Below are 14,912 nucleotides of genomic sequence, written 5' to 3'. Positions count from 1 at the left end.
TTAACCTCTGCCATAAAAAGCTTTAGATAAGCAAAGCTATGCCTACAAAGGCATTCAGCCAGCAACAGCCCGTGCAAAGGCTGTGCAAAACATCTCTGTGCTGTCAGCATCCTCTGCCGGCTTTATTTTGTCAGGGCCAGTCCTTTTCAAACAACTTTTCATTGGTCAAACAGCTTTGAATATAACAACAGCAAACACCCAGAAACTTCCATGCCTTAATGGCTGGAGAACAAGCAACCCCAGACTGCGTGGAGTCTCCTGAATCACCCTTCTTAGTTCCCCCTAAACTCTTCACATTCCTGATGGCCTCATCGTTAAGAGTCTAATGTTATCTCAACCACGGGGCTTTCCAACCCCATGGCCACATTCCCAAATCTCCCCCTTTTTTTATTAATATCAACCATTTTCTCAACACGAATTACCACTCCATATACAACAGTAGTAAGGGTCTTGTAATCAGTGCTCCAAGTAAGTAAATTTTTGGAGCTCAGACAGGGTGTTGAGAAACCTGGTGGACAGTTTTGCCCTTTCCTCATACCTGCCCTTTTGAAGTAGTTGCGAAATGGCTGCCAGGTCAGTCTGTAATCAGAGCATTTGTCCCATAATGAGTGTCCCTGTGACCTGCTGGTTAATTTACACCATCTGGAGAGGAAGGAGGTGGCTGTGTTCCAGCAGCACCACGGCAGTTCCCTGCCCAACCTCACCAAGATAGTAGTGGGAGTAGTGGGAGAGCAAAAAAGCAGTGCTTGCTCTGGCATGGCGCATTCAGAGAAGCTGGGCCGCTGGGAAGGGCTGGAAGCTTTTCACAGGAGCAGAGGGCAGCCTGCATCAACATACCCTCCATAGCCCACCTGCACAAGGGGTCGTGGCTGATGACACATGGTTTCCTCACTGCTGTTGGGCAAGAGCCTTGCTCTGTGTGCAAGCACAGACATACATCAATATTTGCATTTGTAACCTATGCTCCCCCAGAGGACGTTACCTGTCATGCAGCACTTTAACCTCTCTGCAGCTCTCCCTTGAACTGAATCCCTGCCCCTGGGAGGTCCCTCTGCCCCACAGAGCTGCAATGGAGCCCAAGGCAGGCATGACTGCAGCGAGCTGTCATGTCTCTCACCAACTGTGATCTTGTGCTGGAGAACTGGATGCTGGATGCTGGGTGCCTGTTGAGGATTTTACGGCTCCAACACCAGCATTTGAGCTGCCCTCAATCTTGCAAGACACTATTCTCACGGACCCAGGTTTACAGTGGAGAGTTCACAGAAGGCTGTGGCTTTGCTATTGCATCCTTAGCAGGGCTTTTGTACACCACAGCCCCAGAGCTGCCCCCTGTGCCACACAGGATGTTGCCTTGTAGGTCTGCTTGACCCATTCCACAAGCCAGTCTCTCTCAGCCCACCCCCCTACCCCCACTCCCAGTACCCCTCAAGCCCCCAAACACAGCAGGAAACACATCACTGCTCCCCACATGGACGTGCTGCTTGGATGGATAAGACTCCTTCCACCCTTCTGCCTTTGCATCCCAGAAGAGAACTGATTTAAGCAAAATAGGTTTCAGTGCCTTCCCTCTCCCCACCAGCCGCCCCCCCCCCAGGAATGAACGATGAGGCTCTAAGAGAATCACTCGGCTCCAAGACAACTTGCCACATCTATTCCTGTCCCAGCAGCTATCCTTCTCACCCAGACAGCACCCCTCTTGCCAAAACAGCTACTTGTCACCTCTCTGCACTATACAGTCACAATCACTTTTAATACTACTCTAGCTGTAAGGGCAATAATTAATAACATTTTCTGAAAAGAGTAGCATCCATTTCTTTCTGCAGCCTAAGAGCAGTATTTGGTTATACTGAAACCTGCCTGATACAATGAAAAATCCAACTTAAGCCATCTCCTCCATCCCATCGTGAACTTACATTGCTGAATCCCAGACTAAAGCTTTTTGGATAGACCTGTGCGGTGCCAGGAGTTAGACTTGATGATCCTTATGGGTCCCTTCCAACTGTTATAAATGAAGTCTCAACTCAATCTGAATTTTGTAATATTTATACTTATAAAAGGTATAAAAGGCAAGTAAACAGTGCTGAGTGTGCGGGGAGTCCACGCTCCACCAACACGCACACACAAACATCAAACATTCTAAATATACAGAACATTGCTTTACATACTAAACCCGAGTATGCCTATACATACATACAACCAGGAAAGGTAACAAACAATCCTTTAAGTTCCACGACTTAAAAGTCTCCATTTTCCATTCCTTTTGAGCCATATGTCTCGCTTTAAGTTGTCAAGCAACTCGGCCTTCAGGCCTTATGTATCCTGTTCTTCCCGGATCAAAGAAAAGCACATCCATCTTCTTTTCAAGGCCAATGAGGCCTGGGTCAAAAGGCACCTCCAGGTCACCAGGGGGTATAACAGCAAAGGCCTGCGATGGCAATAGCGGTGTGGGGGGGTGGGTTAATGGCGTAGCAGTCAGATCAGTAAAGGAGCCCACAGCTCCCTCACTATCCTGCAAACCCCACGTTTGTGATTGTGGCCTCACACGGCTCTTTAAGGACTCAGAGACTGCTCGCCAGGTGCCGAGCAATCCCACTGCAACCTTGTCGGTTTTAGTTGCAGAGTCCCACACCTTGATATTAATTTGGTCCCATATTTCAGGATCATAGACTGTCTGATTGTTAATAAGGAGAATAAGCTGTAAGGTTACCAGGACAGTCTTTGTTCCTAAGGACGTATGATTCCCCATAATGCGCAACTGCTTACCAGCGAGGGGCAGTTGTGTGCACGGCTCTGCTTCTCTCAGCTTGAGCCTCTCTCTAGCTCTGGTGCGCCCATTTCCAGCGACTTTCAGTACGAGCTTCTCTGAGCAGTTTGCCGAGTTTGGCCGAACCGATCTTCATGAGGCGATCAATGTGCCTGTTCCCATCCCGGTCTCCGTTCCGCTAGCCTGTTCCTTTTCATTCCTTCTTTCTGCCTCCCCATTGACGACATAGCTTCATTACATCGCGTTGCCTTTTTTTTTTGTCTTGAGGGCAGGCTCCCCTCTTATACCCTTCTCTCCACAGCAGTTCTTTTCAAAACAACTTTTCATTTGTCAAACAACTTTGCATATAACAGCAACAGCAAACACCCAGAAACTCCCATGCCTTAATGGCTGGAGAACACGCAACCCTGAGACTGCATGGAGTCTCCTGAATCACCCTTCTTTGTTCCCTCTAAACTCTTTTATGTTCCTGATGGCCTCATCGTTAAGAGTCTAATGTTATCTCAACCACGGGGCTTTCCAACCCCCATGGCCACATTCCCAAATCTCCCCCTTTTTTATTAATATCAACCATTTTCTCGACACGAATTACTCCATATGTAACACAACTTGGGATATTCTATGATTCCCACTCGCTTTGAAACCAGACAGGCTGGCTTTGCCAAACCCTTCTCCGTGCACAGTAGCAGTCAATATCAGCATCCTTCACTTCCTCTCCCTGGTCACCAACACATGACTACAGCCATTTTTTGACAGGACCGGGTGGCCCTGGAAGACAGAAAGTGGGCTGAACTAACAGCTACCTGGCCAGTGTTCTGGCTCATGCTCAAACTCAGTTTGCTTTTACCACTTGCAGACCTTTCTCTGCTCTTTACCGTAAGCTGACCAGAGCAACCTGAGATGAATTTCACTGCAGTCAGGAGAAAAAAAAACAATACATTCAAAGCCCACAGCATTTGCAGACTGAACTTCCTGTGAGCTTCATGCAACAGGAGCCTGGTAGTTCAAAGCCCTGCTTTCCCTCTCCACCTTTGGTGGCGTTACACACAGCCTGGGACCAGCAGGAGATAGTGCAGCCTTGGCAGCGGGAGGCTGACCTGAAAACGGAGTAGAGGGACCCTTCAGCAAGGTGGGGAGCACCATCACTGTCTAAACTGAGAGAGGGAAGAAATTAAACACAACCTGCACATGCTTTCCCTCTCTTCAGACTATGCCTCAACAGGACTTTGACTCTTTATCAGAGAAATGCAAAGTTTTCAACTATTAGGACAGTGGATGTTGTCCATTGCAAACCTTGATTCCCTTTGAAAAACATTTTTCACTTTCTTTTTTCTTGAAAAAAAAAAAAAAAAGCCTGTTACACATAGCTACGTGCATGCTTTCCATGAAAGCCACTGGAGGCCCCCACCAGAAGCTAGGGAGCGTGGTAAGCCGTACGGTGAAGTCTTCCCAAGGTCTGTGGGTGGGTGGGTGTGAGCATCAGAGCTGCTCTTGCCCAAGTCACACACCGTCTGAGGCCACCCAGCACAGGCAAAGACAGGGCTGGGACCCTAACCCTCCAGAAATAATGCCCAGTGCACTCCCCAGCAAACACAAGTGACCACCCGCATTGCCTCTGTCATTTTTTGGCTAAAAGGAAAAAAAGATCCCACAAGCACATAGTAAAGAAATGTGTATTTTCTGTGGATTCTGTGAAAGACAAAGTGCTTACTGTAAATAAACAGCCAAACTCCACTTCTGGCTTGACACAACTTCTAGGAAGACCAAGAGACTGCACTTGAACTACCTTTGGGTTTATGTCCTACGCAAGTAGCCTTAAAGGCATCTGCTGATGGATGATCAGACCAGTGGTTGTCCTCATGAGGATTTTATGGGCTGCCCAGCATCAGCAGGACTGCAACTCATCATGCCTCAATCCCAGCAGTAATGCAAATCCGCATCCCGCTGGAAGGACACCGCCTGGTTCAGTCCCCTACCAGCTGGCTGTTCAGCATACGCTAGCAGCCTGTCCACCACAATGAGCTGAAGTGCCAAGGGAAATAATAACTGAATATATCAGTTATTAATTGAATGGGCACGGCTCTGACTAACCCCTTCCAGCTGACTGCAGGCAAGTGCAAAGGAATGCTAATCCCCCTGGTCACAGAGGAAGGCCTGCTACATTTCCTTATGCTAATAAGGACCTTCCAAAGCAGGTGTTAGCTCACCTTCATTTATCCTTGCATGTTGCTCAGCCCTACCACTGAAGTTACAGTTACGAGGGCCCTTTTTTAGGCAAACTGCAGAAGTAGCTACTGAATTTTGATCAGAGGAGCTTGATTTTTTCACCAACTTTTCAGTCCGGTGCATCTTACCAGTTTCAGTTTAAGGTCAAAAAAGAAGTTTACAACAGATTTCACACAACACTTTTTCCCACAGCTAGAAAAAACTATCTATTATAATGCACTGAACCTTTCTCAAGCCTTTCTTCTTATTTAATTTACTTTGATATCGGATTATGTAGCCAGTTCAAATAACAATATTCACACAAAGACTACAAATTAGACAGCTGTGTGACTGTGCTCCAGTGTTATCTCTCACTCCTACCACCGCTTACTCCACTGCATGACTGAGAGAAGCAGGCAGAGATACTCAAGCCAGCCAGGTTCAAGATGAAGACTTTCAGCACCCAAAGCCTCATCTTATGAGCGGGGTTTCACCAAGTTATCACACAGCCATCAGTAAAAGCTTTCAAAAGAATTCATCTCCACCAGCAACAAACAAAACAGAGACTATCCCCAAAAGAACCCATAAGAGACTAGATTGAGTTCATGGGAACATACGTCTTGAAGACAGAAGAAAAGCTCTAAAATTTTTTTATGCAACTAACCACAAGTTCTTTGCATCAGTCAAAATGAAATTAAGCACAAGTTTTAACCAATCTATGAAGAGAGCTAACTCATTTTTGCCAGTGAGAAAAAAAGGTTTAAATATCATACAGCGAGAGGTTCTGCCACACAGACCATCCTGGAACTAAGGGTAGGCGGGCATCTCACCCTCCACAGAGAGGGCAGTGACCCCAAAAGAACCAGTACCCAAGAGCACACTTACACTCTGAACTCCCCCCCCCCCCCCCCCCCACACACCACCAAGCCTTCATGAAATGAGTTCACATTTAATGCAGTAAGCACAGACAGTTAAAATCATCAGTAGAAATGACTTTTACAGCCAAATAATACACTTACTGATAAATACCGAGAATGCAGCATGTGTTAATCAGCCAAGGAACACGGTAGGTCCAACTTCATCGAAGCCTGGTTTTTAAGTAGAGAAAAAATGTTAGCAGCCAGCATTGCTATGTAAGTAACTACCACAGTGAAAACCCACCTTCTTTAGCATTACCAAGTCAGAAAATAGTTTAAAAATGGGTTGAAGAATTAGTAAACATATATATTTGGGGATCTTTATCTGTATCTCACCAGATAAGGTCAAGTTCTGCTTTAGCAGTTGTCCTCTCCGTGAGGAAGATTATTTAAGTTTTTAATACTTCCTCCTCTTGCCACGTCATCATGGAGTTTGACTTTAATCATTCTTTACTGTCTGCCTTCCCTGGATCAGTACTGCCTACTCTTCTAAACACTATCAAATTCTGCTGGCTTCACAAACTAAAATGACACTCATAAACCAAAACCAATTATACAGACATTCACAATATCAACACTGCATCATTGTGGATGAATGTATCGGTGTTCAGAAAACAAAACTGTATCAAATGGTAGCAATTTACTCTTTCTGAGGATAAAGAAACATGGTACTCATCAATTACCACTCCCATTTTAAAAATGTTTATTCAGCTGCAAATGTTGCTTCTTTCTAACAAATGCAAAACAGCTTTTTGGTGGTAAATAGCAGGTATTTATTTGAAATGAAAAAAAATACTTAAGTACCTGAACTATTGCATTTAATCATGTATTGTAATTGTGTTACTCTACCTTTTTGCATTGGAGACAAATATACAATGAACATTCAGATATCACAGATTGCACACTAGATAGTAAATCGTCAGGCCTTTTACATAACCACCAAAAAACAGATATTGGATTCTACAATATAGTACAAAATTCCACACTCCAGTCTTAGCCAGTTATCTTCAATTTACTCCTGATGCTGTACAAATAAATGGTCATTTAACTAGGGCTTACAAGTTAATAACAGGACAAAAAAAATATACATTGTACTGACACAAAAAGTCAGCTCTGTTAATAGTCATGCAACAAGTAACCAAACTTGCTGAAATTAAAAATACTTTCTAAAAACAGTTGTAACTGCATAAATATTTTATACACAGTTCATTTACTGAAACAAAAGAAGTCTTTAAATGATACAGAGCAAATATAAGTATCTACTAATTTTATACATAAGAAAGTGCAAAATAACTTATCTAAAGTGTTTTGCTATTGAATTGATGACTGTAGGCTGGAGGCAGCCAACTGCTCTCATAAGCGTGACATTACAGTTGCACACTACATATGAATGTTAAGAGTACATGAGTAAATATCCTACAAAGAACAAGGCAGGTGAAGATGTGTGAGGTACTTGCAGAGATTACAGTCTACTGATGTTAGTGTACATGAGTATATTTTTGCGCAACAAATTTTTACATGGAAAACAAAGTATTTGCATTAGAACCTTGAAAAGAAAAACCACTCCCAAGTGAACAAAGCGGTTGCCCACAGCACCAGTTGCCAGAGGGAATACCAGCAGGTGTTTTGTTTTGTTTTTTTTTTTTTTTTTTCCCTTCCACACCTCTTACTTGTAAGAATGTGTATTTGGAACAGCTCAACCAAAGAATTAAGTCAGAAAGCCGTGGTTATCAGTTTGCAAAATGCAAATTTGGACTAAACTCTATGTTACAGACTTTGCAAGGCATAACAACCTTGATTTTAGCACGCTGACAAAAGTAAAACACCCAGATCAACAACCATACAACGTGCCTATGTGGTCAAACACCATCAACCATATCACCACCCCACAGCCCATGATCTTCATGAGCCTGCACTAATACTCTCTCCCAGATTTTTCTTTCCATGTTTAGAGTATATCAGAGTTACTGTCACAGTAGCCCTGTTTTTATTAGGGTTTAATAATGTGGCTGTAAAAGCTCTAGTCTGTGGAAATTAATTCTTCCTTAAATTTGGTTTTGATTTGAAAACTGGAGGCAGGGAGAGGGAATCTCTGAGTACTCAAAGGCATTTAGTAGTTGTTAAAATAGCCTTTTCTTCCAACAGAAAAAGTGTACGCTACCAGCCTATCTTCTGAACTATGCTGGTTTTGCATCATTTTGTGAAGGGTCAAGGCAATGTTAGAGGGAACATCTGGATACAGACATTCAAACACTCCACACACATTTGAGGACTTCCCCCCTCTGGTTTTAACAATAGATCTGCCAAGGGAGCCATGCAACGTAGCTACTTCATCATCATCACAGTCCGGATCCAGAAGGATCTATTTGGGTCAGCTCATTTAATCAAACCTGTTTTTACTCTAGAGCCCTTGCACACTGCTGAGTAGTCTTTCTGTTCATTTGGGGACCTAGTATACATACCAAAACAGTAATTTATCTCATTTTACAGACCAGCACATACATAATAAACAAACTTGTATCAAAATACATATTTAACCTTCAGTGCATAAACATGTGATACCAGGTTAAAGAGTAAGTGGTCAGGATTAACAAATTATTCTCCCCTATAAGCCCCAGTCAAGAGAAGACAGTGTGCCCCCTTGGCATTGGCAACCCTCTGGAAGTTGCTCATGCTACCACGGAGGATCCCGTATTTTCCATTCTGCAATTCCAACAACAGCATTAACCACCTGCAGTCCAGGGACCAGAGTCCACCCAATTCACTCCAGTGAAGAACAATCTCACCATCTGGAGCAAAGACACTCAATGACATTCTAGCGGAGCCACTTGTCTTCTGTTGGCTTGGGTCATATCCTTACTGTTATTTAGAAGAATCCACTGCCAACGTACCTAGATCTATATCAGTTTATCACTCATTTACAAAATACATACATATACATTAAAGAAACAAAACAAACAAACAAAAAAAACACTGTCAAGACCTCCTTTGGAGAGTAGTCCATGGGCCTATCTGATGCATGTGTTCCAATCTCAGTGGATGTCCGTGTCTCTACTTTATCCCACATGTAGTGCAAAACAAGTGAGAGTAGTAAAAAACAAACAAACAAAACCTGCAATTTAATTCATATTAAAACTTTAAAAATGGTAATGGAAATCTACTGCTGTCCTCGAGTTCATGCCATTTGCTGACATGTGAAGATAGCTCTGAGAAGCATTTCTGCCAGGACCAGCACTAACCTGTTTCAGAGCAACAACTATGTTGTTCCAAACATTTTTTTGCAAATAAGCTACGGGACAGGAGGTTAAATTCTATGCACAAGAAATTAATTCTGTACCTGTATGCAAGCCAATTGCTATTCATTTAAATAAGGTAAAAGCTGGTTCTTGCACTGCATGAATCAGCTGCTAATGAACATTAAGTCATTAACAAAACTTTAGCTCTGACATATGTATAAAAGAGGCCTTGTTAAATATGAACAACACGAAGTCGTAAACAGTTTGGTATAAAATGCAACCGAAGTGTACAATTTTAGTTCCTGGTTATCTTACAGCTAGAATAAAATATTCCAAGTACTATTTTCAAAATTTTTTTTTCTTTTGAAAAGAAAAACATGTAATCCCATGAATAGCCTTTTTTTTTTTTAAATAAAGATATTGTGGGCAACAGTAAGAACAAACATGCACAGACTGGATTTTTAACTGAAATACACATAATGCCTTTGAGTTTTCTTTTTTTGTTGTTGTTATTTAAACATTCATATTTAAGTTGATAGATGAGATAAAGATGCCACACAAAGTATAGCGGTTAATCTGAAATCCCGTGTAACAGGCAGTTAAGTTCATATTTAGATAAAAAGGCCATTATATCTATTTACATATAATATAACTGTGTATCTAACTACACAGTTGCTTGCGAAGAAGGCAGATTTACAACTATCTTCTAAAAAGCCTTCCCCTCCCCTCTTGCCCCGGTAAAGATAACTAGCTCTACAAAAACAAGACAAGAACTGACGTTTAGGATAAGTGAGGATTTTCTTTATACCATGTCAACAGAGTTAGAGGTTGACAATTCTATTGTATTTGATGTTATCAACTATGTCTTACTGGGCCTTGCTCTCACTTAAATATGCTGTTAACCTCATCATTCACCTTCCATCAACACAAATCAATTCAGTGATCCCTTATTCTTTCAGTGCTTAAAAAGCAGTATAATCTTAAGTGTAAACAGACAATATTCTAATCCCTTCTGATCACAGCACAGTACTCTCATGAGCTCTTGTAGTGACTTTGGGGCTGGATGGGCTCTTCGTTTGCCAATACCCTATCAATTCCTGGGCCCCTCCTCCAAACCCCGCTCGTGCTGCAAGTTGTAGAAACAGTTCTGGCAGACTCTGACTGGCGATGAAATCTTCAGACGCTTGATTTCAGACTGAAACCGACTGCACCTGTAGAGGAAAACACTGCTGTTATCTCTGGTCCTCTCCCAGACAGACCATTTTTTTTCCCAGTTGAAAAAAAAATTATCATGACTTCAAATACCAGAACACCATCCAAACAAATTCTGATGTAGAAATAGAACGCAGCCTGGCAGAAGCAGGATTTAACTTGTACGGTCACCACAGCATCAATAATACGACTGCACGTGAGGTAGCTTCCAAAGAATCATCCTTACTATTTTAGACTCTAAGTATGGCTGCATAGATGAAAGTACTGTCTCCAACCCCCTGGACAAGAAAAGAGACTTCCACCTTTGCTCCTGGCTAGGAGCATATCCTGTGTTACATGCTTTGCTGTCTGAGACTGCATGTTACTGAAATCAGCATCCTTACAGTCCTGTGCACTGTTTGCATTTTGACTGTGTTGCTTCTAGACTGACAAGATGAGCTATTTGCCAAAAAAGCTTTTTTTTTTTTTTTTCCTTTGCTAAGATACTATGGCTAGAGTTCAAGACTTTGTCTCCCTAGATGGGCGAAAGGGAACTTTCAAAACTGGTACCAGATTTCATTCTCAGTTGACACTTATTGTCAGCTGAAAACTTAACTGTTTTTTTTTTTTTATAAAGGGGCTTATCTGCCTTTACCATCTCCTGCCTGGAAATTTCAAAGCACTGATGGTTTTTATTCATCAGTTCTGTTTTGGTAAGGGAAATGTCAGTCTGTTAGAAGAATTTGGTGGTATGCAACAACTTTAACCAGTCTAAAATTCTATATGAAAAAGAGTCTGCAAGAGACTTGTGGCTGACTTACTTTTGGCAGAAGAGCTGTCCACAGTTCCTGCAGTGGTGACGCCTCTCAGTGAGTGAAAACCGGACAGCGCAGCCGGAACAGCTGTCTCCCCCCTCGTCCTTCACCCAGTGATCAGCTGCAGATCGGCCTGGCTGATCGCTCACAGACCAGCTGAACACTCTGCCGCGACCATCACCAATAAGAATTCTGCTGTGATCCCTGCAAGAAAAAAGAAAAGCATTCCCTTAACAACTAGAGCTCACAGACATAAACAGTTGGTTTTAGATGTCAGAATATTAAATGACATTTTATGACCAAGATATCACCTACTGCTCTAACCTAAAGAACCACAGAACAGCATTATGCTAAGAATGCTGTCTGCTTCATACTACATCTCCCAACAATGCCAAAAAAAGTGTCAGGTAATCTTTTGAGAGATACTCACTTAGAGATGCCAAGTGCGGTGATTTCTGCTGGATGTGCATTGTCTTTGCGATCAAATGCTGTGTGCATAGTTAGTTTGCTCCTAAACACTAGCTGACGCTCCCATCTGTATCCTAGAAGTGAGCAGGAAGTAGAAGGTGAAAAAAAACAAATTTGCTTATTCTCGTTTTTGTTACCCCCTTCCTCCCCAACATAACCAGACATGTGACTTTGGAGAAAGGAATAATCTTTCTCTCTCCAGAGACTGACAACTCTCTGAGACTCAAGTTTCACTCAGGGAAAACGGCTGCTCCTTGATGCATGCACAAAAGTAGAGAACACAATATAAAGCCAACAGCCTCGCATTTCCCCAGGTCCAGCTGGTAGTTGCAAAGAAGGTGACATATACAGTGAAACCCAGACACAAAGCCTGACAGGACTGAGAGTGTTTTCCCTGCAATAGCCCAGATTAATATTTCTGACTGTGGTTCATTTTTTTTCATAACAGCCCATATCGTGCTGTGCTTTGGTTATGTGACTAAAATAGCATTGAAGAAACACCAGTGTTTTGGTTACTGCTGAGCAGTACTTGCACAGTGCTAAGGTTTTCTCTTTTTTCCCCATTCTTCCTCCTCCCACCATATAGTGTACTCCCACCAATAGTCTGGGGGTATGCAAGAAGCTGGGAGGGAACAAACACTCAGCAGCTGACCCCAATGGACCAAAGGGATACTGCATGTCAGGTAACACCATGCTCAGCCATAGAACTGAGCGGAGGGCACTTTTTAGTAAAGCAGCCATTTGCTCTGGGACTGGTCAGGCATCAGTCTTCTTGTGGGAGGTGGCAAGTGCCTTTGTACCACTTGTTCTGTTTTTTCTTCCTCTTTACTTTACTTATTGTACTATCCGTAGCTTGACCCATGAATTTCTTTGCTTTTGCTCTTACTATTCTGTCCCCACATCCTGCTGCAGGGATGGTGAGTGAGCAGCTTAGCTGCCAGCTAGGGCAAATCCACCAAAGTTTTGCAGGGGAAAAAAAAATCAAACAAAATGCAACCTCAGTAAATAAACTTTTCTCTTCATTGATCCTTTTGTAATTTATCAGCCAACACTGCTCAAAGCTGCAGAGACACTGCCTTTTAGGTCAATGCTGACAGCATATTTTTCTGACCAAGGAAGCATGCCCAATTTGTTTTACCTGGTTTAAGCTTGCTATAGTGCCGTGCTTCAACATAGCTGGGGTGCGGGTGGTTAACCTGAGCATGGGGATGCATTTTTCCTTGTCCCTCAGAATAATTCACAAAGATAAAGCCATCTTTCTCATCCAAGCTGAGCTGGTCTGACCAACGCCTGGAGTCGTCAGAGCCACTGTCTGCTGACCATGCTGCTGCCACTCTATTTGATGATGACCTAGGTCTGTGGCTGGTGCTGCCTGGTTGACTCTGGTTCTCCTGAGCTTTCACATCCTGGTCGATGCACGGATCATCTGCGTCAGAGTCGCTGCTGTCCTCTTCGTGGGCTTCCTGCCCTGAATTCATGCAACAGGAGAGACGATGTTGTTAGCAGAACTGCTTATAAAGTGAGCTTTTATCCTGTTCTGCTGCTCCACTACAGACAACCCAACAGGTGCCACTACAGCACGACCAGAGGGAAACCACATGCTGAAATCTCATAGCCTTTGCAAGAGATCAGTCTCCCACCACTGTAAATACCAGCAGGAACCACTATGCTGTTCATCATTTTTTTGCACTGGTCTGTCAGAATACAGCATTCCTTAGCTGTAGGTAGTTCCTACAATAGTTCTTCTGCGGTACGCTATGAAAGAAACAACGAGCAAAACTTTCAAAACTACTTAAGTTAGGAAAAAAGGTCCTCCTGCTACTAAGGAAACTTTATGCAAGTATACATCAATAGAGAGACTCGGGTTGACTGAAAACCATCATGCAGACATGTTAACAACAAGCTTTGCTTGTAAAAATGCAACTGTCCCAGATGCTGATATTCCCAGTGACACTGAACATCTGAGCTTTATTTATATAACAATTACTAATGAGTATCATAGGATCCACATCCAGATCATATCTTCAACATGAAGACAAAAAGAGAAAGATGAGTTAAACCAATGTCCATAAAGCACAGATCAAGTTCTTAAGCTCACAGAAGCCAGCATTATTTGTCTAATCTACTGATAGAACATTGTGTTGTTCTTAACTCTGCTGTTGTGCTATCGTTTTATTTCAAGATAAAGAAATGTATAGCTTTGAGACGATGGCAACATACATCCACTGGGTTGGCTGACAGAGAAATAATCCAAGAAAGGACCTTATCCCCCACTTCCCCCCCCCCCCCCTCCCAAAATAAAGGGCATGATGGCCATGATTTTCCTTACTCATTACAATATGAAACTACCATAAGAAAGGTGGTAAATGAAAACTCGGATTGTCTGTTATGCCTAAAGGACTTATATTCTCCACTGAGAGAAGAACATCTATCATCTGTTCTGCACTACATAGGATTTTACCTACATATAGAAGTGATCAGTTAAGAAGGAAATACCAAACTGTGGGTAGGAGACGTACCTATTTGTGCTTCCTGACAATCCTCTTGCATTTCCAGCACCTCTGCGGGCTCTGGAGCTGGTGTTTCTGGTACTTGCAAAAACTCCATCCGCCAGAACTGGAGGGACAGAGGATAAGGCAACTGACACATACCGAACTCTTAAGAGTTCTTCCTAGCTACTTCTAGAGTTAAGAGGAATTATGAGAATCAAACACTGGTAGCACAACAGGCAGGTCACATCACCATTTTAAGTCCTGTTTTCAAGGGGGTATAGGAAGACATCTACGCATGTGCATGAACTGGACAGGTGGAGCATACCAGTATAGGAGGACTGCTTTTGATACTAGCCAAGACCCTGTCTTGGATAGACATGACTTACCTATTTACTATTACAAAGGCATAAATTTATTTTTCCAAACAGTGATTCCTGGTACCTACCCTGACAACTCCATCTGAATGTCCCGTCACTATGACATTCTGGGTATCCCACTCATTCATCTCTGACACAAAGCAACACATGATTTGCTGGCTTCGACCAGTGAAAGTGTTCACGCTTGCGGTAGGGCTGCCGTTAATACTCCATACATGGATATAAGTGCCAGCACATGATACGATATCCCCCTAAAAAGACCAGTAACATCTTCATGTTTCAATACAAGTCTTGGGTTTTAATTAAGCAAAAATATAAGCTGAACTTATTTACTAAAACATCTCACCAGGAACTTTTCAGTAGTTCCTGAGTTTGACCACCTAAAAAAACCTTGAGAACAATATGCATTTTTAAAAACTGTTTGTACAAAAGCAGACCTAGTTACAA

The 14,912-nt window shown here is 42.7% G+C and overlaps 1 protein-coding gene across 7 annotated transcripts in view; it reads right to left on the bottom strand.

Moving 5' to 3' along the window:
* Positions 1–6,572: 6,572 nt before the first annotated feature.
* WDFY3 (WD repeat and FYVE domain containing 3) overlaps positions 6,573–14,912 on the bottom strand; it is a 181,372-nt gene continuing 173,032 nt past the window's right edge. For all 7 annotated transcript variants that reach the window (XM_068682165.1, XM_068682166.1, XM_068682162.1 and 4 more), the window contains 6 exons: positions 14,534–14,716; positions 14,116–14,212; positions 12,735–13,064; positions 11,559–11,670; positions 11,135–11,332; positions 6,573–10,333 (listed from right to left, as the gene is read on the bottom strand). In XM_068682165.1, coding sequence (XP_068538266.1) covers positions 10,213–10,333; positions 11,135–11,332; positions 11,559–11,670; positions 12,735–13,064; positions 14,116–14,212; positions 14,534–14,716 — 1,041 coding nt within the window. In that variant the 3' untranslated portion in view covers positions 6,573–10,212. The remainder of the gene's footprint in view (positions 10,334–11,134; positions 11,333–11,558; positions 11,671–12,734; positions 13,065–14,115; positions 14,213–14,533; positions 14,717–14,912) is intronic.

This window comes from Anas acuta, chromosome 4 (genome assembly GCF_963932015.1).
Source record: "Anas acuta chromosome 4, bAnaAcu1.1, whole genome shotgun sequence".
NCBI classification, from domain to species: domain Eukaryota; kingdom Metazoa; phylum Chordata; class Aves; order Anseriformes; family Anatidae; genus Anas; species Anas acuta.
Note: the sequence above shows the minus strand (reverse complement) of the source record. Positions and strands in the feature narration are given on the sequence as shown.